Consider the following 27,046-nt stretch of genomic DNA (forward strand, 5'->3'; position numbering starts at 1 on the left):
GGAGATCGAAATTTCAGGGCACCAAGAGACAATGAAACCAAGAGGCAGAGGGTTTCATTCAGAGGAATGTCCTATGTTTCCTACCAAATATCAAGCCATCTTTAGCTGTCACAGGCCCGGCTATTCACCCTCGACCTGAAGGACAACGCACTCACTGGTCCATCAGAGGTGGGGGGGTGGGGGTTGGCTGACATACGCATGGCCCATTTTGCCCATGCCTTTCAAACCAATCTCTGCAGGTTTGGCTGGGCTACCTTTCCAGCTAGAGGAAAGAATATTCAAGGCCTTTTCCCTGTTTTTTTTCCAGGGACAAAACTGGTAGACCTGCTGAGAAATCTAATTACAACCCCCTTTCATGGTGAAATCCAATTACAACCTCTCCAGCAGTGAAAGCCAATCCTTTTGATACAAAAAGAAACTAAACAAAGTGGTTTCAGACTCTGGGATGTGTCTTGTGTTCTGCTTCCTTTCTTAGGCATCTATGAAGAAAGGTTGCAGTGACCTTGACCTGCTTTGCTTAGGAAAAATGGGCATACTGTAACTACCCTATGCCCATAAGAAGGAAAAATATTTTTATATCCAATGCCAGGAACTTCTGGAGATTTTCTCAAGGATCCATTGCTTGAGTAAAGCAAAATCTTCCACATACACACTTTTGATTCAGCAAGATGACTTTTCTTTTTGAACTTGAAATGTCATGTTAAATAAGAAAAAAAATGCAGTGAGTTATTTAAGCTAGTATCCTCTTATAATCTTTTCCTGGCATCTTCAATGCCTTGTGCCACCCTTTCGGCCAACCCATTCCCTTGAGGGAAATGAGAAACTGCAGTGCTACCTGAAGAAGGGTCACCCCAAATCCCTAAAACCTAACTGAGATTAATGGAGACAGTTCTCCAAACAGTCATTTATGGAAATAAATATTTTACAAATACCTGGAGAAAGTCCACAATTGTTAAAACGATAAAATTACAAACCACATTCTAATGAAATCTCTATCACTGCAACATCATCACCGCAGAACACTAAATATGTGCAAGACCCAGATTTGCAGCATTTCCCTCCAAATGGGCACAGGTTTTAGAAGGAGCATCCAGGCAACCAGTAAGTTTTTAATTGCATATGAATGGAGTAAGGACAGGTATATGCTTTTGTTTGTTTGTTTGTTTAAATAGGATAAAATTCACCATAAATTCAATTACAGTGCTATGCCCATAGAGTTAATAAAAGTAAATAAACAAGGATAAGAATCCACCATTCAAAGTGACCCTCAAATAACTCCAAAAGTAATGAATTTTTACCTTACTCAATTTGACTTGAGTTACCCGATCATTTTAATAGTATGATAGAGGGACCCAATGGGAAGGTAGCCTGAAATCTACGAAAGTCAGAAGAACCGATCTTGATAATGGGTCAAAGAAAACTGGTTTTAAGATGCCACAATTGGTCAGATCTTCATGCTGTCTTAGCACACTGGAATCATTTTTTAACTATCAAGCCATTTGTTCAGCGAATTTCCCAATCTTTTCTTGGAGACTAAACAACTTTGAACTAACTCTAAATCAACACAGCATTCTGTTGAAATTCAGAAGAAACAAAACACTGAAACAAAACAAAATGCTGAGCTCCAAGTGTCACCTGCCCTTTCCTTTTTCTTCCCTGCTCCCCAGTTCTCGCACATATAATGATAAGCTTTGAGGACCTCAGAGGGAGGGGTAGATTAAGCTCTTTCTAGGAAAACGTTTCAGTAGTTTCCTAAAGTATAGGCAGAGGAAACTACTAGAATCTTTTGCTTTAAACCAGGAGCTTAAAGCTTTTGGTGGTCCTGCGTTCAATAGCATCTAGGTATGTACGGTGCGGGGGTGGAAGACCAGCATCAGCTCCCTATTAAAACACCTGACTGATGTCTTCTTGTGATATGAAAACAGTTTGAAGTGACTGATTTCAAAAGCAAATGTTTTCTTATAATTTGAAAGATACTCTGATAGGAATATTGCAAATTCCTATAGCCTGAGATCTGAATAGGATTCACGTCTTTTCTTTCCCAAAGGGTAACACACAAAAACCCAGCCCATGCTTACTCTACATTTGGTTCTTTGTTGTTTGATTTTTCCCAACTCCTGTGTTTTACATGGTGGCCGCCGTAAGGGCTGAGGTTATGGTTATAGCTGGAGGTGGCTGACTCACCTCATGCCTCACGGAATCTTGTTAACAGGGTTAATCCCTCCAGAGAGCCATGGCCCAGAGTCAATGTGCTGTGTACACTGTAGTGCCATGAGACCCCACATAGTCATTGTCCAAAAAGAATCAACAACGCGGTCCCTTGTACAGTATTATTCATCCAAAATACAATTTCGTTTTAATGTGGCTAATTAGGCTACTCTTGATTAGGCAAGTTTCTGTACCTTCTGGGACTAACCATTCAAAAACAGTATTTTTAGAACAATGTTTAAAATGGTCAATCAGACTAAGTAATGAGTTGGGTTTCCTTTGGTGTGGTGAAAGGACTGCAGTGGAAGGGAAAAGAACAGAGAGACAATTTACTTCCCAAGTCTCCAGATTAATCCTGGTGTCACAACATTCCTGAGACTGCATGAAAAGAGAAAGGGGAGAGTAAAGTGAAAAACGCCAAAGCCTGACACAAAACACTCCCAGAGTTAATTCAATAACAACTTCAAACCCCATGTGAAATAACCTTTATTGAGTGCTAGTCACATTTTAATACCTTGTAGCTTTTGTTTCGGTCCAAAGTGAGGGCGGCTACATTCCATTTAAAAAGAAATACGTGCATGTGCTAAGGCAGTGTTAGGAAGGAAAATTTCTTCCTCCACCCTCTTTTGTTCAGTAATGGGGCTTGCAAATTAAACTGACAAAAGACAGATTCAAAGGCGAAAAAGGTGTATTCATATGCGTACAGAAGCCAACAAAAGTAGTTGGCTCCTTAAGTTGTTAAAGGCCTATAAACCTAGCTCAGGAGGAGAAAGGGAAGGGGGAGAAACAGCTTCCGTAGAAAAAGATTTCTTCGGGGAAAATAAATGGGATTTTAGAACAAACTGGAGATGAGAGTTTGTGATGTCTGCCTATAAAGGTATAAGTGGTTCTTCTGTCTTTTTCAAGGTCATAAAATTCCCTTGGAGAGGATTTTACGGGAGGTTTACAGCAGGTCTCTCTCCTGGGAGTAGAAGCCACCCTAAAGAGGAAATTTATGGCAGTTCTCATTTCTCAGAAGTTTTTGCTGTTAGTCAGACAAGGGAAGCTCCAAGAAGGCTTCCTTCTTCATCTGTTGAATCTCCAATGTCTTTATCTTAAAATAACCTTTATAACAACTCTGGGGTTCTGAGTGGGTTCCCACAGCAACTACAGAAAGACTTGAAACAGGGCAACACTGGAGAGGGGGAGACTTTTGTTGGCAGGGGATCTGAATTACATGAAAACCCAGGAGTCTTAAATTTTCAATCAAGGACTGTATGATCCTAGCAGGGAAATGACAGATCCAGGCAGGAACATCGAATTTGGGGATTTGAGGAGAGTGGCATTAATGGATAATTTACCAAGGTGTGGGCAGAGCCCGGAGAAGTTCCAAGGGATTGTGAGAATAGACTAGTAAGAGCTACGCTTGTATGTGCCAAGGAAAGAAGGACTTTTTGATCCCAGATAGAAAATGCTGGAAAAGACACTGACAGGGGCTGTGACCATCAGGAGTGGAACACAGTCACAGAGAGGGCCCTGAGAAGACACATACCCTGATGTGACTCTCTTCCTTCCCCAAATCTCTCCCCCAGGGGCACCCCACTGGCAGACCCCCAAGAGAAACCATCAGGCAAAAGAACCAACGATGCAAGTCACACAGGCCCTGGGGCCGCCAGGCCTGGAGAAGGCTGGAGAGTGGGTGTGGAGTGGATCTGAGGACGTAAATGGATATGCAGAGGGGAAAAATCTCTTCCCAACGTGGGAAAGGCAGAAGGCCCAGCTGTAGACAGCTGTGTCGTCTCGCTGCCAGAATACATCTTCTTGAGCTTCCCCTCTGAAGGCATATATAAACCTAGGCTTTTCACCCTAGTTTCAAAGACCTCCTCCAACCCCAGCCAAGAAATCCATTAGGCTTTATTGAATCTTTCTTTCACAGAAGTCAGGGAATGTGTAACATTGCACCACTGGGGCAAGCGGTAGTTTTCTTGATTCAGTGTGTCAGCCTTCATCCAGGCATATGAGAAACCCGACCATGCACTGAATCCTGAGGGGACTGCTACTTGGTGAGAGTGCTTTCTTTAGCAGTTCACACAAAAATTATGCATCAAAGCCCACCATTGTCTCCCAACACCATGAGCATGAGGCTACTTGGAACTGTTCTTAGGTACGTTTTGCTGCTTTTCTTACTCCTGGAAGAGAACCCAGTGAATAATTCTTGGTACATTCACAGAGCTGAAAGCACTTGAAATTCCTCTCCCAACTAACTGAACTTAATAACCGACTTACTCTATTAACAAAAGAAGAGAGACAATTTCCATTGAACCCAAAGTGGGTCTAGTGGCTGGTAGAGTTTAACTAATAAGGGAAGTTCAAATAAGAGCAGTCAGAGGAGAAGAAAGCTAAGAACCTGGCATTCAGAGAAAAGAAATTCCAAGGAGGTTGAGAATAAAATAAATTCTGGGCTAGAGAGACAAGCCAGAAGCAGACAAAGGGCCAGGACAGACGTATCTGATCATCGGTAGGCTTCAAAAGGTGAACTGTCGTGCTAGTAATACCATGAAACGAATCATTCAGATATTATTAAGTCCTACAACATGACAGAGACCTCAGACCTTCAGATGAGCCATACTCAGGAGGGGATTCAGAACTTGCGAACCAGAAGTTTACAAGCGTGTAAAGCTTTCTTTTTTTAAAAACAGAAAAAATCAAAATCAGGCATAGGGCTTTGTAAGGGGCCTATACAAGTAAGGATCCCTAAAACGTACACTTCTTAGCTTTGTGGTACATCCGCCTCTGGTTATACTCAACAGTATATGAAATAAATAAATGTAAATATGAAAAATCCAGCATTCACTGAGAAAGAGGCACTTAAATGGCAGATATCACAATATGATATGAGCAAAGAAAAATAAATATGGCCAAAGTCATTTTTCCCCCACACCACAGGGCAGGGAGTGGTGGAGACTTTCTTGAAGGGCTGGCAAAAGCCTCAGGAAAAGGACAGAGCTCTGCCTTTTCTCGTGGGTGAAATGAGACCCACGAGATTGGTAAGTGGTGGGTGACACAGTAAGATGAGGACCCCTAAAAGGAATGATGAGGAGGTGTGGAAACAAGGCTATTGCACAGTCTTGCCAAAGGTGAGCCTGTGGGCATCCTCTAAATATAGTTAAAGCCATCCCTCAATTACACACCAGAGAACAGGGAGAATGTACTCATTTCTCCTGAGCTGGAGAATGTCCACGCCAGCCCTTTGGAAATTCCTGCATCCTTTGGCTTCCATGACCCTCGCTTGTGACTGGGTTCAGTGGCACAGAGGGGGGGTGAGGTGACAGGTGGGAACACATGGGTGATACACTTGCCACAGTGCCTGACATATAGTAAAATCTCAAAAAGTATAAGCCATTGCATTATCTATGACGTTAAACAGCCAATGATAAAAACCTACTTTTTCAGCAAAATAATACCTTGATGAACACGTGTGATTCTACTTCTAACGAATATTTCACTCAAGATCTTTAATGTTCATTTTTATTCTTCATTGCTGCTTATAAATTGTGGCTTTAATCAACAATTACTTCATAATGTCTCAAGATTTTTGTGGGTCAGGTGTTTGGACGGGTCACTCAGAGGTGCTGGGCTGGCAGGTGAGCCCCTCGGAAGGGTCCCAGGTGGCTCCACTCACATATATGGTGCCTTTGCCAGGACAGGTGGAAAGCTGGGAATCAGCAGGAACCACTGAACAGGGACTTCTGTGGCAATACAGTCTCTTAAAAAGTGGCTTGGAACTCCCAAAACAAGTGCTCCAAGGGATCAAGGTCAAACTCCCAATGCTTCTTATGAGCTAACCTCCAAAGTCACAGCACATCACTTCCCACCTCCATCATCTGGTCAAGTTCGTCACTAAGGCCAGTCCAGATTTGAGGGGAAGAGACTTTGACTTCACCTCTCAGTGGAAGAAGTTAGAGCCATCTTTTCTATATCACACTGTTTACACATATTAAATGAAAAACGTGGGAGTTCCCAATATGGCAAAGCAGAAATAAACCCGACTCATATCCAGGAGGATGCGGGTTCGATCCCTGGCCTCGCTCAGTGGGTTAAGGATCAGCGTTGCCATGAACTGTGGTGTAGGTCCCAGATGCAGCTGAGATCTGGTGTTGCTGTGGCTGTGGTGAGGCCGGCAGCTACAGCTCTGATTGGACCCCTAGCCTGGGAACCTCCATATGCCACAGGTGTGGCCCTTAAAAAAAAAAAAAAAGAAAAATGTTAGAAATTCCCTCAAGACAACCACTCACGTAAGTTAGAATAGAGTTGACTTCATGGAGGTTTAGTTAGTTCTTCATGGAAGACCTGTTTTTGCTGTATCAAATGTCTCATCTGGATATCCATTTTGATGGTATATGGGCCAGCCAGTGGAGGAACTCCAGGCACTTGAAATTTCCAAATCCTGGGCTTCCTCAGAAAGGATATACCTATACAATGGCGTCTAGAAGTCATCTTTTCAAATTCCAGATAAGCTGCTCCTGAAAGTCCGGTAATGAGACAACTTGTTCCTAGGAGAAGGAGAAAGCTCCATTCAAAGTTCCCCTCCACCTCTCTCTAGACCCAGGAGAAGGAACAGAGGGGCAAAGGAAAGAGAAAACTAACTTAAGAACTCTAAGTAAAAGTCTCTGTGAGGAGTTCCTGCTCTGGTGCAATGGGATGGGCAACATCTTGAGAGCCCTGGGACGAAGGTTCAATCCTGGCCTGGCAAGAGTGGGTTAAGGATCCAGCATTTCTGCGGCTTAAGTTGCAGCTATAGCTCAGATCTGATTCCTGGCCCGGGAACTCTACAGGCTGCAGGGCAGCAAAAAAAAGGAGAAAAAAAAAGTCTCTGTGAATTATTATTTATTAGGGTTACGAAGCCTTTTTTGCCTGATGAATGTTTCAAAGAAATGATATCTTTCATTTCATTTCTATAGTTAGTAAAATTGTCAAATGACTATCTGATCACATTTGAATCTCAAAACAACCCTAGAAGATAAAACAGGAAAGCTAATATTGTTTTCCTGTTTTGTAGATGAAGAAACCACTGACTTGACCAAAGTCTCTTGGCTGGTGAAAAGCAGTGCCAGTCTGGAGTTAGAACTTCCAGTTCTATACACACCACCTGTCTTTAGCTATGCTGCTGCCTTGGAATAAGTTTGTACATTTGGGCAAAATAATATTTACCTACTTGCACATCAATACTGAATATTTAAGTCTTTGAGAATAATAATTCTATATTCAAAAATGTCTCACTTCTGCATGTTTCACATAGTTTTATTTGTTCTTCCTGCAAAAATAATCTGCATCTTATAGAGAGTGCACACCAAATTTTGAATGTCTCCAAATACATGACTTCTTACTTATCCAAGAATAAATGGTGTTCATCATTCTTAGCAAGAACATCATGGGTTTCATTTTCAAAGCACTTTGCAAGCATCCGCTAATTAAGCCTCCTGCAGTCTTCATTTTCACAGTTATTTTCAAAAACCTCTCATTCTCCAGGAGAGTTCTCCACTCTGTCTTATTACACAAATTAGCACATTTGTTTCATTCTTAAAATAAGAAGTGAAAGGCCACGGAATTATTTTTGATCAATGTGTGGCAAATACAACTCGCTCGGTGAGACAAAAACGCCCAGTGATGGGTCCGAAGGACTGAGTGGGACACAGCAGAGGAACGTGGGGCCTCCTGCATTCGAGACACTGGGTGGTTCCACAAAGCCCTATCTTTACACATACAACACAGGCATCTGCTTTGCAGTGGAAAACTTGAGGTGGTTTCCTCCTAGGACCCTTCTAAATGAGGTAACCGTATTCTGTCTTTATGTTTTATTTTTGATTTCAGGATGGAAAATAACATTAGACCCCTAAAAATTAGGTCCAGCCAAAGACACAATAATAATCAGGGACCATGCAGAAAATATTGGGGTTGACTCCCAAAAAGCCTGCAGAACTGGCCACCTAAGTTCATACGATGTGCCTATACTTATCCTATCTTAATATGTCTTTTCCACCGATAGGCCCAAATTCTCAGCATTCTTGGGTTCTCAGCTCCTTTGGGTTAAAGCCAATGTGAAGATTTCTCTTACCTAAGACTAGAAAGGCACTAACTCAGGAATTTTCTTATCTCCTATCTATGGATTAGATGCAGGCAGAAAACTAGAATTTAGATGTGTGGAATATAGAACAAGTGAGTTTGTTTTATTGTGTGAACTAACGTAAAAATATTCTGGAACTAGGACTCTCGGGCAGTTTAAAATCACCAAGGGGAAGAAGACACGGAGAAAAAGTAAGGAACACTAAAGATTCATTTCCCTCATACCACACCAAATATAAGCCCTAAGTGGCTCTCATGACACTACTGATGACAGGCACCAGGCAGAGCAATGGAAATAATAATCCTTTACACGCATATGTTATTTCAGAGTTTGTGAAGAACTTCCTTGCCTGAGTGGCTCCCTTTGACCCTGGATTTGTTATTCCCATTCTACAGATGAAGTTTGGAGAGATTAAGTAATTTGCTCAAAGCAGCATTTAGTACTGGGCGGAGCCAGGGGCCAAAGCCAGACTTCTGATTTCTAATCTGCAGCCTGTTCTGCGAGACCAGGTGAAAGCCCTGGATTCTGAGTCCACAGCACAGCCTTCTGGTCCAGGATCACCTCTTAAGCCCGGCACATTTAGCCAAATACTGTAGACTCCTTGAGCTTCTCTTTAGAGTTAAATGTTATCTACCCTCTTTTCCTTAGTGTATAAAATGAGATGGTATACAAGAAAATATGTTATAGGATTTGAAATCCTGTATAAATGTGCAGAAAATATAATGAAATCCAATTAATGAATTGATAATTCTAGCGCCCTTGCCTCAACGCACCCTGACAGATAAGCGTTCCTCCCTTTCGTGTGGAAGAACAAAGAACCCCTTCTTCTCTGCAAAGTTAAACCTTCCACCCGTGCTTATATTAGACCAGCGAATATTTATCAAGGGCTTACTGGGACTCTATTATCTCATTTAACCTCCATTCTCACTTTACAGATAAAGAAATGAGCTGAATAATTTATCCAATATTATGCAAATTATGTACTGGAGCTCAGGAAGTCCTGTTCCACAATCTATGTCTTTATCACGGTGCAATACTGCCTTCCCACTGACTCCAGCAACTTCTCCGTTTTCCTCCATTTCAGTTATCTATTACTGTGTAACAATCCAAGCCAAAATTAAATGACTTAAAACGAACCATCTTGGGAGTTCCTCTGTGGCTCAGCAGGTTAGAGGCCTAGCATTGTCACCGCTGTGGCTGGGGTCCCTGCTATGCTAGGGTAGCTGCTGGGGTGCAGATTCAATCGCAGCCCGGGAACTTCCACGTGCCACAGGTGCAACCAGAAACAAAACAAAAAAGTCACCTTTATTTGCACATGATTCTGCAACCTGAACTGACCTTAGATGGGTCATTCTTCTGTTGCTCTTGTCTGGAGTGACTCGTGAGGACACAGCAAGCTGGGCACTCAGCTGGGGCTGAACCATCCCACGTGGTCTCTCATTCTCCAGGATTCTCTTCTCGTGGCTGCCTGTCAGTCCACGGTCTGGAATAGCCTCTAGCCCAAGGTTTTTTACAGTCTGGCAGAGGCTTTCCCCAGGAGGACAAATCCCACTGTGCAAATGCTTCCCAGGCCTCGGCTGGGATCATACTTGCTAAGGTCCCATTGGCCAGAACTAGTCACAAAGCCAAGAGGCAAAGTCACAGGCCATGAGAGGTTCACTGGGGGCCCTCGCTGTTTACCACGTCTCCTGGTTTCCCCCGTCTTCGCCTTCACTACTTGTGCTTCCCCCTCCGCACAGAAAATACTTGGATGACCACATGAGGATACAGATCAAAACCTCCCGTGACTGCACCTGCCCCTTTCTTTCACAGCCAACCAGCCTGAGAGAGGTCTGCACTCCCTGTCTTCCCTCCATCACTGTCTGTCTACACCCCGGTCACTACAGACTGGCCCCCACTAACACTCCTGCACCCAAACTACTCTCCCTCAATGCTCCAATAACCTCTGCACTTCCAAAGGCAGTGGCTAAGCCCTGGCCTTCTTTATGCTGACCTCGCTGTAACACGTAACGTTTTCTTTTCCTTATATGACTCTCCTTTCTCGCATCCTGTCTCTCTTTAGTTCTCCCCATCCCTCTAATGGCAACTAATGGTATTCACTCACAGAGTTCTGGATCGCACCCTCTGTTCTATTCACTGTATATCTTTTTATGCCAAAAGCATTCAAACTATATCTTCAGCCCCAAAACTCTATGCTACCTCCAGACTCATTTATCTAAACACATCTCTACTCAAATTCAACAAGTCCAAAACTAACTCATCATCTTTCTTCTAGGACCAGATTCTCTAATCTTAGTATTAACACCAACATTTACTCAGTTCCCCAAATTAGAAATGTGATAGCCCAGAATTCCTATCGTGGCTCAGTGGTTAGTGAATCCGACTAGGAACCATGAGGTTGCGGGTTCGATCCCTGGCCTTGCTCAGTGGGTTAAGGATCCGGTGTTGCCGTGAGCTGTGGTATAGGTTGCAGACTCAGCTCAGATCCTGCGTTGCTGTGGCTGTGGCGTCGGCCAGCAGCTACAGCTCCGATTCGACCCCTAGCCTGGGAACCTCCATATGCCACGAGTGCGGCCCTAGAAAAGACAAAAAAAAAAAAGTGACAGCCCAAGACTCTTCCTTCTCTTCTTCGCACAATATACGATGTGTCATGAAGTCTTGCCTGTTTTGCCTTTAACTATTTCTCAGAGCTGCCCAGTGGGTACACCGGCAAATGCTTACAAACCAGCTTTTGTGGGAGAGAGGAGGATTGGTAACATTTGATGACTTCCACGGTGTAACCCTCCCACCACAGCTGATTTCAAGCTACTACCGTGACATCGCTGGACAGAACTGGGAAGAGAATTACCACACATTATACAGTAGTTCCATCTACAGATACAACAGGCAAAAATAACCTCAAGAGAGTAACAATAAATGTAGTAAAATAAGTATAAAGTGGTGAGTTTTGAGCATTTATGTCTTTTGTTTTCAATACAGCTAATTTAATTATGTGCATACAATTTAATTTTTAATGATGGCTTTGTTTCATCACCAGCTCACAAAATCCCTGAAAATTCAACAATTCGTTCTTATGAGCCAGCACCAGCTGGCACGATCCCTCTCTTTTCCATTCTCAGGACCAAAGGCAAAATTTGAGGGTCTGACTACTTCCCATCTTGATATTACAATTTCCTCCTAGTAAATCTTCTTCTACTCCTTTGTCCTCCCCAAAGCAGTCCCAAGGACGCTTTCAAACATTCAAATCTGGTTCTATCACTCCCCTACTTAAAATCAGTCATGGAGTCCTCATGGCTTTTCAGCTGTAACTTAAAACGCTTAGTTTAATGCACAAAGAATTGCCTTGTCTTGAGCTTTAGCTCCCTCTACTTCACCCACGAACACCCTAGGAACTCAAACATGTGCCGTGACCGTCACCTATGCTGCTTCACCCTCTCGACTGCCCGGCATCTTTCATCAGCTAACTAGTACTGAGCGCTTTTCAAACCTCGGGTCTAGGACTCCCTCCTCGGAAAGCCTTTCCTCTACAGGGAGGTAGAGCATAGTAGTTAAGACACGGACATAAAACCAAACAGCCAGCTCTCCAATATCAGTTCTGCCGCTTAGCTGAGTGACCTTAAACACACTAATTTTTTTTTTCATTTTTTTAAAGCTTTAGTGAAGTATGTTGACTTACTATGTTGTGATAATTCCTGCTGCATCACAAGTGATTCAGTTGTACATAGACACACACCCATTCTCTTTCAGATTCTTTTCCCACATAGATTATCAAAGAATACTGGGGGGAGTTCTATACAGCAGGTCCCACTGGCCGTCATGCCATTGACCTCAGTGTACATAAGCCAATCCCAGACCCCTCGTCCATCCCTCCCACCCTCCACACCCATCTGTCCCCTTTGGTAGCCAAAGCTTGTTTTCAGAGTCTGTGAGTCTGTTTCTGTTGAACGCATCGCTTTCGTCTCCTTACTAATAACGCGATGGAAATAAAGGGCTACCTTGGAGAATTGTTCAGAAGATTCAAAGAGTTAGTATATCCAAACCCTCAGAAGAGTGCCTATAACTGAAGCACTTAGGACTCAGTAAAGGTTAGCGATATCAGCCACCTCATTGCAAAAGCTTCCTATCTGGATTGCCAGTGCACTCATTCCCATTACCCTTGATGTAAAATCGTCAATTTATGTGACCTCCTTCTTTCTAACTCTTCAGACAGGAAGAATGTGGCCCTGTGTTTAGGCAGTGACTAGTAAGAGCTCAATAAATGAAGAAAGGAGTACATCAGGGATGCAAGCTCTGGCCAACTGGACACATCTTTCTTCTTGACTCCTTCAGCTGCATTAGATTTAAGAAAGCGGAGGGAATTTGTGAGATCCTGTGATCAAATTAAAGGGCAATGTTTCCCCCAATTTAATTAGCTATACATATTGCTGTAAAGGCTAAAATCAGAAGAAAATTAGTCTTAAAACACACAATGCTTTTGATGAGACTTGCTTCCCCTTTTGCCGCTACCATTTATAAGACTTGTGCTGAGTGTCTCAACCTAATCCCATTGTTATATGTGACGCATGTAGGAAAGACCTCTGGAATTAAAGGGAGCTTTGGTAAATGGGCAGGCAAAAGAGACTGGTTTTTTTTTTTTCTTTTGGCTGTGCCTGTGGCATGTGGAAGTTCCCAGTCCAGGGGCTGAACCCATACCACATCTGTAACCAGAGCCACAATAGTGACAACACAGGATCCTTAACCCGGTGAACCCATGAGGGAATTCCAAAAGAGACGTTAAATGTTCCCATGGAAAATTATTTCTGACCTCACAGCAAAACTTAAATTATATTATTTTCTGAGGCTCTAAGTTGTTGATCCGAGAATCACAATTTGACTTTTATGGAAAATGAAAAAAGAGGAAAAATGCATTGAGCACCTCCTAGGTATCAGGCATTTTTACAAATACTGTTTCTTCTAATCTTCACCAAACTGAATTAGCTGTTGAATTGGGTTCTCCAAGGTGGGGGGGGGGATGTTTATATAGAGAAAACTTGATTGATATAAGAAATTAGCTCCAGCAATTATAACACTGATAAAGTCCCATGATTCGCCGTCTTCGAGCTGGAGACCCAGTACCATGGTGATCTCATGTAACTCTGTGGTCCTAGTCTGAAGGCCTGAGCACCAGGAGCACTGGTGGTGTATCCAGTCTTAAGTCAGGAGAAGACCAATGTCCCAGTTCAAAGAGTGAGGCTGAGAGAGCAAATTCTCCCTTATTCTACCGGTTTATTCTATACAGGCCTTCCCCAGACTGGATGAAGCCCACCCACACTGGAAGGGCAATCAGCTTTATGCACGCAGTCTACTGATTCAAATGCTCATCTCTTTTGGAAACACCCTCGCAGCTGCATCTGGATATAACAGATACCTGGGCATCCCACGGCCCAGTCAAGCTGTCACATAAAATTAACCATCACAAAATGTTATCCGCATTTTCAGATGGGGAATCTGAGGTTCAGAGGGTTAAGCAACTTGCCAAAGATCACAAGAAGGGCAAGTGTCAGTTCAAGTTCAAATACAGGTGTTTCTAATCCCAAAGCACCATGCTCCTTCTACTAAGCCCGTAGTTCTCAGTCAGGATGAATTTCCCGCCAGGGTCACTGGGCAATGTCTGGAGACATTTTTGGATGTCATCACTGGTGGGGGATGGGGGTTTGCTACTGATATCTAGTGGATAGAAAGATGCTGTTAAATATCTTAAAATACAAAGGACAGTCCCCACAACTAAGAACTATCCAGCCCAAAATATTAACAGTGCCAAGATAAAAAAGCCCTCCACTAAGTACTACTTTATATTTTAACAGGTTTTTCTTTTACAGTAGAATAGTAAAAATATGCTTATCTAAAATAGAAATGACTAGAGTTCCATACACCGATTAAATACTGATGGAATGAGTGAATGAATGTTAAATTCCAGAAGACATTAATGACTCTTTACAGTCAGCATTTACTAAGAGAATAAAATATTTTAAATTACCATCAATAATAGAGATAGAAAATTGAGTCTATTTATTTACTTGAAGCACTAAATATCATATCAAAATATTTTATTTTTGATACAATAAAATCATAAAATATGTATTTTTAGTGAGTTTAGTAATTTAAGGGTAGCAGCACTTAGTGGGTCTGAGATTCATAGAATTATTTCCCATTTTAGGACCATGAACTATTAAGGCTGGAGGATTGCATAGGTCGCCCTCTTCACTGTTCATGACCTAAGAAAACTATCTAAGAAAAGGTAATTGACCTACCTAAGGTCTCCTGGACAGTTAGGGACAGTGCTGGAGCCAGGATCTAGGTCTCCTGACAGTTTGGTTTTTTTCAGTGCACCCTGTTTTTTTGTTTGTTTTTTTGCTTTAACATAACTGCAAGGGGAAGAGTTTTCATGGAGGAGGGGTGTGGTGCACTATACATTTTTATTTAAACATTGAGTCAAAGGATATTTAATTTCAGTGAATTTCCTTGTTTAGACTGCAAAAAGCACTAATTAAAGGGATTTTTCTCTATCAAATAACACAGCCAACCTTCTATGACAAGCAACACAGAAAAAATGTATTTTGCCAAGTACAGAAAACTTTAAACCTTACAATGTTTGGAACTCTTTATTTAGAAACAAACAACCGGGGAGTTCCCACTGTGGTGCAGTGGAAATAAATCCGACTAGCATCCATGGGGGCTCAGGTTCGATCCCTGGCCTCGCTCAGTGGGTCGGGGATCCGGCGTTGCCAAGAGCTGTGATGTAGGTCCCAGATGTGGCTCAGATCCCACGTTGCTGTGGCTGTGGTGTAGGCTGGCAGCTACAGCTCCAATTCGACCCCTCACCTGGTAACTTCCATATGCCACAGGTGTGGATGTAAAAAGAAAAAGAAAAGAATAAAAACTACACCCAACCCCAGTCAGGGTTCAGACTAGCAGACTGAGAGATCCTCTGCAAGAAAGTGTAGACAGTCCATTATTTTCAGAGGGTTCATGTGGATACCAATTTACTTAGCATCTCTGAGCCTCACATGGCTCATCTCTAAACTCAAAAAGTTAATTTGGAGCCAACTAAAACTCAAATGCAAGGCAACTAAGAAAAATGATACAAACCAAGTACAATTGCCAGCATCCCTCACAGATCCAGCCAAGGGTTTTTGCCACGAAGATCTACTGTTGCTGAGAAGATCAATGGTTCAAGAAAAACTGCAAATCTTGAGTTTAACATGAAAGCTCCCAAGTTTAAAATGCTAGTTTAAAACACACGGTGCCTGCAAAAGCCAACCCACCTGCAGGCGGCCGCCAACGCACAGATTTGCCAAAGTGAGACTCTAAATTAGGTGAATGTGGATGGTCCCCGGAGGACAGTGCGATGTCTCCGTCCTAAAAATCCGAACTGAATGTGTGAGTTTCCCCAACACTGAAGAGGCAGGGTCTGTTTTATCCAAATCTGACACACTATGTTACATCACTGTGTGACGTTTATTTTCACCATGAATATTCTCGTATCTCCGGACCCAAGATCTGCATACAGCCTTTATCCAAGGAAGCACAGTCATCACCCAACACAGGTTCTGTCAAACACAGCTGGGCCAAAAACTCAAGGAGTCATTCTCACGGCTAGGTAAAAACTGTCATTAATCTGTCTTTCCAGACATGTGAGTCCACAAAGGCAAAAGCTGCCTTTATTTTTATTTGTTTATTTTTTTTTTATTTTTATTTTTTTTGTCTTTTTGCCATTTCTTGGGACGCTCCTGTGGCATATGGAGATTCCCAGGCTAGGGGTTGAATCAGAGCTGTAGCTGCTGGCCTCCACCAGAGCCACAGCAACGCAGGATCCGGGCCGCATCTGCAACCTACACCACAGCTCACGGCAACACCGGATCCTTAACCCACCAAGCAAGGCCAGGGATCAAACCCGCAACCTCATGGTTCCTAGTCGGATTCGTTAACCACTGAGCCACGACGGGAACTCCAAAAACTGCCTTTAAATATAAAGGACGGTATCAAGTTCAATACTTGCTAAGAAGAGTATCTTTTAACTTTCACAAGGAAACATATTTACCTACCACTGCTAACTATCTTCTTGGTTTACAGGGCTAGAAAGATGAAGACTCTGCTTTTTTTCCTGTACATTTTGGGAACGGCAGCTGCAGTCCCGGTAAACATCCTTTCTTCTGCTGTTACATCTCCCCCTCCTGACATTTAGTTTAGATTAAATCCATCATTTAGATGAGAATGTTATGGGAATTCCTTGGTGGCTCAGCAGGCTAAGGATCTGGCATTGTCACTGCTCCAGCTTGGGTTGCTGCTGTAGCAGGGGTTTAGTTCCTGGCCTGGGAATTTTAGCATGCTGTGGGCACAGACTAAAATAAAAAAAAATTTTTTAAGTTTTTATATAATGGTTTGAAATTCTCTTTTTTATTTCAATCGTATTATTTTTTTTCCCAAGCAGGGAATGACTAGAAAAAAAATGAAATAAATTTTTTCCTTCTTTAAGAACCATCAGGTTCAACAAGATACATTTAAATATGCGGCTGTTAACTAACAATTTATTAGCCTGGGATGCCCAAATACCAAAGAGAAAAGGAAAAAATAAGTTCTCCTATGGAAGCTTATCACACTTATATGAGAAATCTAAGAAATTAGTATAAGAAATCTTGGAGCAAATACCCACACTCTCCAGCAGCATTTTCTTTAAGATTAATGCATATTGGTTGAGAAATTCCAAGTCTATAATAAAAGCAGAAGCCAAGAGGTGAAGGGCAGGAAATGGTATGGACTCCAACTTCTCCTCGGGGGTCTGCCCGAGCAAACCCGCAAAGCAGACAGGACTGGAACACTCTTTTCTCCACAGTCAGATATACCAGCCCCACCACTCACACAGCAGTAAATCAGCTACACACGAATTGGATCCTTTGAGACAATGTCAGCAGCCTCAAAATACCTGGAAGCTGCCTAATTTGATTGGTTGTTTAACGGAGCCATGGCTTGATGATCATTTGGGTATCTCCTAAACGATCCATGTCATCCTTTTTTAAAAATGATTTTAATGTGTCCCAAGATAGCTGGTGTACAGTGTTCTGTCAATTTTCTACTGTATAGCAAGGTGACCCAGTCACACACACATATATACATTCTTTTTCTCACACTACCCTCCACCATGCTCCATCCATATCATCCTTAATCACATGAAAGGATTGGCGCCAACTTTTCCTTTTCACCAAAGGCGGGGGAAATCCACCTCCTTAAAATAGACCTCTTTTCCCTTCTTGATTTACCTCTTGTCCCTCTCTCCTTCCCTCTCCACTGCATCTAAGAGTCTCTCCTTGCTTGGGCAATAGCTAGTGGCTAGCTTCCGGCTGACAGAGGGGTCCGCAGAAATAACAACATGCCACCCAGAACGAGTTGTTCTTAGAAAACAGAATTTATGACCACCTCTGAGAATCGTGCCTAAGTAGTGAGGAGCTGCTCCAGCTGGAACCAAATACTGTTCTCTGAAATTACAACAGGGGAATAAATTACGTTCAGCACAGAGGGAAGTTCCCACAGAATCACTGTTTTCTTCTGAAAATGTGGTTTGCCTCTGCAGCTGTTGCCACTCTGTAAACAGGCATCAAAAGTGTCTTTGAACCAAATGTTTGAATGACACGCCTACATATAGACACATTCCAGATGCTTCCCCTTCAGGACAATTTGTTTTCATACAGACCCAGGCAAATGCTAAAAAGCTAAGTATCTTCTCAAAGGATTTACCTATTAAAAAGCTTGTGTGGTTGTCCCCTCTGTCTAAATTCTCCAGGCCTAAGTGGATTCTGTGTGGTTAAGAGCCTTCCAGAGGGTATGTTGTTACAAATGTATACGTGGACACTGAAGGCCACCTTCTGAAATTTTCTGAAGAATAAGCTGCCGTGGTTCCTGTGCATTTCCTCCAGCTTTTTGCTGAGGGGAGTGGAGGAAAAAAGGCACCGAGAGCAGTCTCCACGAATAAGCAGAAAATCTCCTCCACAATTGTTCTCCCTCAGGCCCCGGACGGCAACTTGCCAAACTGGTCACCATTCTTTCTCCACATTCCTCTTAAAAATGGCTTCTTTGGGGAGTTCCCGTCCTGGCTCAGTGGAAACGAATCTGACTAGTATCCATGAGGATGTGGGTTCTATCTCTGGCCTCACTCAGTGGGTTAAGGATCTGGCATTGCCATGGGCTGCAGTTGCAGACGCATCTCGTATCTGGCCCTGCAGGGGCTGTGGCGTAGGCCAGTATCCACAGCTCCAATTCAACCCCTAGCCTGGTGGGAACTTCCATATGCCACAGGTGTGGCCCTAAAAAGCAAAAAAAAAAAAGGCTTCTTTGGAAATTTTTTCAAATATTATTTTATTCCTTTTAGTTGAAAAGCTAATAAGAAGCAAGAGAAAAAAACACATCTAAAATAAATCCGTACTCCATGCCGTTCTTTATATTATACAGACAGCACTACAAGACCCGCTAATGGAGCAGAGTGTCAATCCAAATAGAATCTGAATTTTATACTTAGACCGGGACCTGTCTAACACCTGAGTGTCCATAGTATCTCTCTCATAAAGATTTGTGATGAATACCTCCTTAAGATATCAGATTGTTCATCTTATTACTGCTGTTTGATATTATTACTAGTTGTGTTTTTCACTTGGATCACCTCTTAAAATTCGCAAAATGTTTTCAATAGCCTCATCATGATATTTCTGCTCACTCCATCTTGAGAGAGGAGAGTAGAGATGAACAATTTGTAAAACCACCAACAGAGAATAAGTAGCAAAATCAAGACTTGAAAGGGGGTCTCGTATCTCTTAAGTCCAGTTGTTCAGCTTCTCCATCATGCATCACTGTCCAGCTCTGCATCTACGTCCCCAATCTTGACAGAGATAGAGCCATTCCTCTAGTGGAAATAATACTCCATAGCTGTTTTTCCCCTACTAGACCTGGTGTCCTGTTTCACACAGTTTTTGCACTAGTTCTAGATTCAATTATTTTACTATATGACTTCTTGATGGATATAAGACTGACAGCGTTAGAAAAGTACACCAACATTGAAGAAAAGGCTTATAACTTGTTGGGCTAATGGTCAGTGAGTATTTAAAACTTAAGAAAATGTACAGTGCCGTAGCTTATGGTTAACTTCAACTTTATGCTAAACAACATTTTTCAAAATTATAAAGAATGAATACTCAGTAAAGTTTGAAAAACACAGAAAGCAATTCCAAAAATCAAAGGTTACTATTACTCAAATAATTTTTGCCCTATTTTCCCCAGTCTCTGCCTATAACTTTTTCTTAATCATGGTTAGGATTTTGTTTTCACTTAAGATTATATCCCAAATATTTGCTTGCTTCTATCTTTAAAAATTCTAGAAAATACCTTTCAACTGATGTTATGAATGAAGCATATTACCCTAATAATGATAAGAAAAGAGTAAGTAGAAATTTTAAATAGTAGCATCTAGATATGAATAGCACAAATGAGTTTTTCATTTTTTTCAGACACAAGCCAGGTTCCCATCTGGTCATTCCAACCCAACTGCTGCTTCCTTAAGTTCCTTCCAGCAGGCTGAAACGTTGGTAACAGCGGAGCAGACTGCAACCCCCACTGGAAGGGTTGAAGATGCAGAAAATGAAAAGGAACCAGCAGTGTCCCTAGAAGAGCATCCCCATCATAAGGTAAGAGTAACACAGTTGTACTCACATAATTGTTAAGTCTCCAGAGGTCTTAATTTTAAAGCATATGGTCAAAGAGACTATCTTGCTGACTCTAAGGTTAATTTTCTTAGGATGGTGATCACATCGACCGCCTCCAATCGCTAAAAGAATTATGAGAATTGATGGGTTTTACTCCTTGGGTTGAAGTGCTACATCATTGTTTTATTTCACAAAATTCAAATTCAGGTTAAACTTGCAGCTATTGGGTGTCAAGAATATCATAGGTAAGTTTACAGACATTATGTGAAGACAAAGAATAACGAATAGTCAACATTGGCTGATGCACTGTAAATATGAGGTAGACACGACATTATCACTTGTTTCAAGAATAAACTCTTTCCTTTTCAGGCTGAAAAATCTTCAGTACTAAAGTCAAAGGAGGAAGACCATGAAGAGTCAGCAGACCAGGACCAGAGTTACAGCCAAAACCTGGGATCACAGGAGCAAGAGAAAAGTGAAAGAGACTTAATTGAGAACTCCGAGTATATGCCAACTGAAGGTACATTGGACCTAAAAGAAGATATGACTGAACCTCAAAAGGAAAAATTCCCAGAGAACATTGATTCCCTTGGTCATGATGACAGTTCCATTGTAGATTCTAACCAACGAGAAAGTATCACAAAAGCAGAGGAAAACCAAGACTCACATCCTCAGTTGAACAGGAGCAGTAAACATAGCCCAGATCTACGTGACCAAGGAAACCAAGAGCAGGATCCAGATATTCCAACTGGAAAAGAGGAAGGGGAAAAAGAGCCACATGAAGTCGATACCCTCAATGACAACCAAGAAGAGGAGAGAGAAGTGCTCCAGGAGCAGTCTAACAGCAAGCAGGAAGAAGACAGTACCCGATCAGATGACATCTTGGAAGAGTCTTACCAGCCAACTCAAGCAAGCACAATGCAGAAAGATGAATTTGAGCAGGGTAATCAAGGACGAGAAGAGGAAAATGCCAATGCAGAAACGGAAGAGGAAACTGCCTCAAAAATCACTAAGCCCAATCAAGAAAGAGAATGGCAGAGCCCAGAAGGAAAGCCTGGCCTTGAAGTTATCAGCAACCATGAGGAGATGGATGAAAAGACCCTTTCTAAGCCTTTGCTGGTGGCGCCTACTGATGATGATAACATCATGCCCAGAAATCACGGGGCCGATGGTGACGGCGATGGTGATGATGAACACAACGCAAGTGAGGCCTCCTTCAACCCAAGTGAGGCTTTTCTGGAGCGTGAAAGAGCTCCATCCAGTTACTACCACATCAAATATGAGGAGCAAAGAGAAAAAGCACATGAGAGTGAGAATGTAGATACCAGCGAAGCTGCAGAAAACCAAGGGGTGAGATGATTTGCAATGATGCTTCTCCGATAAGGTGGTTAATTAAAAAATAGCCATGACCTTTCTCTGTGCTCTTGCCATCTCTTCTGTTTATTACTACATTACTGAAATATATTATAAGTATTTATTTTTCTCTGCATCTCCATCATCAGGCTGAAAATGCCTGATTTATTTGAGGTGCCCTAGAAGTAGGTCCCGGATTTTAGTGCAGTTTGTTTGGGAAGTTCAGGGAACAAAAAGGAGTGGAGAAGTGACACAGGGAAGGAAAGGAAGCTAATCAAGGGTACATTGTTAAAGGCATGTAAAGCACATTCCTCTAAATTATTGGAAGGTGAGGGAGCTGTGGCTTTTACACAAGCTGAGAATTATGAGGAGAGGAGTTCATTCCCTAGCACTACCAGTCTGTCCTGTGAGTAGGCCAGATAGACCGTCATGGTTTTCCAGGCACATGCAGAACTGGCAGCCGAAAGTCCCTGGCACCACCTGGAATGGTAAATTCTGACAGACATGAGGGATGGGAGACATGACAACTGCTGCTCTCATGCCTTAAGAGCAGATGCCAGATCATAGTCAAGTTGAATCACCAATGTTTATCAAATTGCCTTGAATGTTATAGGAGATCCAGCAATGTTTGTGATTTAGCTATAAAAGCAAAGAACAAAGACTTTAGCTACAATTTTATTAAGCAAACACACACCAAAATGATAATCCGAAAACAGCAGTGGGTAGTGGAAGGAAAGAAGCATATTGTTGTTTGGTTGTTTAATCAACTGGAGCTTTCATGCAAACCCTGACAGCCACCCACCAGGAGCTCTTAACTTTTGCTGTGCAAGGTGAACAGTAATTTCAATTCCTGAAAACTCTGCTGCCACTCTAAAGTAGGAGCCTTCTGGAGTTCCCGTCGTGGCTCAATGGTTAACAAATCTGACTAGGAACCGTGAGGTTGTGGGTTCGGTCCCTGGCCTTGTTCAGCGGGTTAAGGATCTGGTGTGGCTGTGAGCTGTGGTGTAGGTCACGGACGTGGCTTGGATCCTGTGTTGCTGTGGCTCTGGCATAGGCTGTTGGCTACAGCTCCGATTAGACCCCTGGCCTGGGAACCTCCATATGCCGCGGGAGCGGCCCTAGAAATGGCAAAAAGTAAAAAAATAATAACAATAAAATAAAATAAATAAAAAATTTTTTAAAAGTAGGAGTCTTCTTACATTTTAAAAACCTGGTAAGACATCTTTCCCAGTTGCTTCATAGAGATTACTGATGTGATCACGTGTTAACTACAGAATCACGTGGTACTACTGCATTTCTATTTTCCCAAACTAAAGGGGAGGTCTCAACTTGACGTCTGATGTTAGCTGCAACTTTTATTGCAGAGATACGGCACTGAATCCAATTGATAAAGATAAAAATGGCTCCTGTTCTCAAAGTGTTACCATGTGTTTCCATGATTGGGGCTGGTATCTGAGATCTGAAATGACGGGGGTATGAAAAGATCTGAGAAGCTACGCACAGTGGAAATATAAATTATGTAATGACTTTCTTCTAAAATAGACTTCAACTTCTGCTCTTGTTATTACAAAGGCCAAGAAAGCAGAGGGCTCACCAAATGAAGATGACAATTCAACTGAAGGCACCACGAGGGTGCACAGTGTTGGTGAGTATGGGCTAAGCAGGCTGTCTGCGACAGTATCAGGGAAGAGACAGAACGGGCCAGGTCGAGCTATCCTCATCCCTGCATTTGTGAATACTGCACAGAACTCTTCCTCTCCCCACTCCTCCAAGGAAATGCTCCCACAGAAATTGTTGACATTCTCCTGTGCACATTTCATATACAACTATGCTAATTGTGTTTACAAACTGGGAGTCTGGTTGCAAAAGTTAGAATTCTTTTCCTCTAAATCCTTTTGCTCCAAAGAAGAGGAAGAAGGAATTCTGCCTTATTTACTTTCAAATCCATATCTTAGACTTTAGATCTCATATTTAATTGAGACCTAATTCTCATTCACATGCCCCAACCACAAAATTTTGCATTTCAGCCAATAAAATTCTCATGGCTTATTTAACTTTTGACCAACTTGTACAGAACTGCGCTACAGACATTAGGCTATGGCCCTGCAGGCAGATCAACAAGAGTCGTTTGTTCTTTTTAAATCCTCAATCCAAACTGCACAGAACCTCGGCCTATTGTGTAAAAGAGTCTGGGGTCAGAGGGTCCCACCTGGAAATGAACACATTCATTAAAAAGGCTTCTAATATTTCCCAAGCTTTCTCTTATTCATGAGAATGGAACTGTCTGGACGAATTTATGTACTCAACTTGGCTCTTCCCATGATTCCCGTCTAAACTTTTCTATTAGATTCTTGCATGAGCTTCCAGTGTAAAAGAGGACACATCTGCAAGGCTGATCAACAGGGAAAACCCCACTGTGTTTGCCAAGACACAGTGACATGTCCTCCTACAAAACTCCTTGACCAAGTAAGTTTTCACAAGATGGTCTTTAAGGGATATCAAACAGTGATTCGAATGAAAGTAATTTGCGATTGCAATCTTTTGTTTAAAAAAGTAAATGCGAGGGGAGTTACTATCCTGGCTCAATGGTAACGAACCCCACTAGTATCCGGGAGGACGCAGGTTCCATCCCTGGCCTCGCTCAGTGGGTTAAGGCGTTGCTATGACTGTGGCATAGGCTGGCAGCTACAGCTCTGATTCGACCCCTAGCCTAGGAACTTCCATATGCCGCAAGTGTGGACTTAAAAAGACAAAAAAAAAATTAATAAAATGAAATAAGTAAGTGCCATGTTATCACTAATATTTAAGTAATAGTCAATAGAGACAAATGCCAAGAAATGAAATAATTTCAACTGTGCCCTGAAAAGATAATCATGGCATTGATGTAGAATTTATCTTAAAACTCATTCTCTCCTTGGAACATCTGCCGTTTTTATTTTGAGTTTTTCTAGAGCTAAGTTGTCATCACCATTGGTATAATTTAGTTGATTTTCTTGTGCTACATGGGACAGTTGGGATTTTAATAGGCTCATCCACCTGACCTCATCTTTAGTGTGAGCCACATGGGAAGTCCTACATCTTTGGCACAGCAGCTTGTTAGACAGCCTTTAATGAGCAGAGTGTTTTTCCACTGAACATTTGTAAAGTGGAGCTTTTTCCCATGCTTGCCTTTCCTAGGTTTGTGGCACTGACAATCAGACCTATGCCAGCTCCTGTCATCTCTTTGCTACCAAGTGCAGACTGGAGGGGACGAAAAAGGGGCACCAACTGCAGCTGGATTACTTTGGAGCCTGCAAATGTAAGAGTCCATCACTACTGCCAACCACCACTGCTGAGAGGGTTTGGGGTGAAACTGAATTATACATATTCATACTCACATACATGCAAACAACAACAACAACGACAACAGAAACTAACATACTTCTCTTCTTTTGCTTTTTTTTTAGGGCTGAACCTGCAGCATATGGAGGTTCCCAGGCTAGGGGTCTAATAGGAGCAGCAGCTGCCAGCCACAGCCACAGCCACAGCCACAGCCACAGCCACAGCCACAGCCACAGCAACTCGGGATCCAAGCTGTGTCTGCAACCTACACCATAGCTCATGGCAACGCTGGATCCTTAACCCACTGAGTGAGGCCATGGATTGAACCTGCATCCTCGTGGTTCCTAGTCGGATTTATTTCTACTGCGCCACAATGGGAACTCCAAAACTAACGTAGCTCTGAATCCAAACTGCACGTTAAAATAACTGGGAAGATTTTAACTACAGACTTTAACTACAGGAGATTCTGATTTAATTGGATTAGAACCTTAATTAGTTGGAAACTTGGCATTGTTTCTTCATTTGTTTTTCAAGTAACCTAGACAATTCTAATGTGCAGCCAGGGTTCAGAACCACTATGCTATCCATTCAATAATTGAGATGAGTCACTGGAGTTTTGTTAAATTAGTTGTCCTCTTCCCAGTTAAGCAACTGCCAATAAGTTTTAATGACAACCTATTGTTCCAGAATTTTTTTAAAAGGTTCTTGCTTCCCCAGGCTACTCTCAATTCTGTCTGGATCTCCTGGTTGCTAAGTGATTTTCCACATTAGCGGTGCTCACTCACCTCTCCTCTCCTTCTGGACACACGAGAGGATTCAGCTTCTCAGCCCCCTTGATGTTAGATGCAGCCATAGGAGTCGCTCTGTCCAATGAAATCTGAGCAAAAATCATCATGTGAGTTCTGGGCAGAAGCATATAAGAGCTGGTGCGTGGCTCTTCACCCTTCATCTCGTCTTGAGATGGTGTTGAGAGGGTGAAGTCTCCACCATCCGGAGCCCCGAGAGACAGCGATGAGCAGAGCTCTCCTGTATTTCACAGGTGCTGAGAAAGTAGATCATGAAAGTTCTTACCACGAGGAAATAAAAAATTGGATAACTATGAGGTGATGAATGCAGCAATCATTACACGATAGATGTGTGTCAAGTCATTTTGCTGCACACCTTACACTTAGAGTGTGGTATGTCAATTATATCTCAATGAGCCTGAAAAAAAGAAGTAAACTTTTTTTCCTTTAAGCCACAGAGATTTAACATTGTTACCACAGTATAAGCTAACTTCTGCCTTTTTCTCTTTTCCCCTAAGAAACAGCTCTTGCGACCTCTACCTCGTAATTCCAACTCTCTGATTCTGGAGCAGTGGTTCTCAGCCCTGGCCACACATGAGAATTACCTGTGGAGGTTTTTAAAACATCCTGATTGGATTCTCATCTCCAATCAAATCAGAATTTCTTTGAACAGAAGCTGGCATCTTTGGGATGCTTTTAAAACACTCCTGGCAATTCTGCTGTGTCACCAGGATTAAGGACCACTGCTGTGATGGAGGGGCAGCGAGGAAACTGCCAGTCACTGGAAGTCATTAAGCATCCTGTTATGAGGACAATCCTTAGGGCAGGAGTAAGAACCAAAAGTCAAGATCAATTTATTTTCTGCTTGGAACAGCTATTCCTGCTTGTACGGACTTTGAAGTGACCCAGTTTCCTCTAAGGATGAGAGACTGGCTCAAGAATATCCTCATGCAGCTTTATGAGCCTAACCCTGAACATGCTGGATATCTAAATGAGAAGCAGAGAAATAAAGTAAGTTAACCATGGCTCAGCTGCCTGGGCATCTGTCTACGGGCCTGGAAAAGGTGTCAGGGGCTGGGGCCAGGGGCAAGGGCTGCCTTCCACTGCATATCAGCAACCACACTTGGTTAACATATAGCAGTGGTCATCGTTCAGGCCACAAGGTTTGGGAAACAAACCTCATTCCTACACAAAACGCGGTGGCCTGAGCAAGGGCTCTTGAACTCATACCTAGGCCAAGATCTGTGGAGTAAAGTAAACCTCCGTTCAGCATTTACATGTTCAGGCCCAGACATATTATTTAAATCAAAACATCTCTTTTTCTTTCATAGGCCAGACAGAGATGTGTGGTATAAGGGAAACCCACTACTAACGATGTCAGTAATACATTAAAATTTAAAAGTGCAGAAGATTGATCCTAAAAGCGCCCAAAGAAAACTCATTCACCAGGGAGTTATTGAGTATATCCGCAGTACCCGGAATGGATTTACATGTTGGAAACACAGCCATGAACCAAACAAAAATCTCTGCCTTTGTAATCTTACATCCTA

General features: G+C 42.4%; 2 protein-coding genes across 2 annotated transcripts in view; one reads left to right on the forward strand and one right to left on the reverse strand.

Annotated features, from left to right (window-relative positions):
- DSPP (dentin sialophosphoprotein) overlaps positions 1-27,046 on the reverse strand; it is a 122,605-nt gene that overhangs the window by 75,397 nt on the left and 20,162 nt on the right. The window lies entirely within an intron of this gene.
- The window catches only part of SPARCL1 (SPARC like 1), a 43,496-nt gene that overhangs the window by 8,160 nt on the left and 8,290 nt on the right, over positions 1-27,046 (forward strand). Inside the window, exons 2-8 of the mRNA XM_047797957.1 lie at positions 16,424-16,487; positions 19,843-20,019; positions 20,407-21,387; positions 22,963-23,035; positions 23,738-23,856; positions 24,568-24,688; positions 26,371-26,507. Coding sequence (XP_047653913.1) covers positions 16,434-16,487; positions 19,843-20,019; positions 20,407-21,387; positions 22,963-23,035; positions 23,738-23,856; positions 24,568-24,688; positions 26,371-26,507 — 1,662 coding nt within the window. The 5' untranslated portion in view covers positions 16,424-16,433. The remainder of the gene's footprint in view (positions 1-16,423; positions 16,488-19,842; positions 20,020-20,406; positions 21,388-22,962; positions 23,036-23,737; positions 23,857-24,567; positions 24,689-26,370; positions 26,508-27,046) is intronic.

Source organism: Phacochoerus africanus, chromosome 10 (assembly GCF_016906955.1).
Source record: "Phacochoerus africanus isolate WHEZ1 chromosome 10, ROS_Pafr_v1, whole genome shotgun sequence".
In the NCBI taxonomy this organism is placed as follows: Eukaryota; Metazoa; Chordata; class Mammalia; order Artiodactyla; family Suidae; genus Phacochoerus; species Phacochoerus africanus.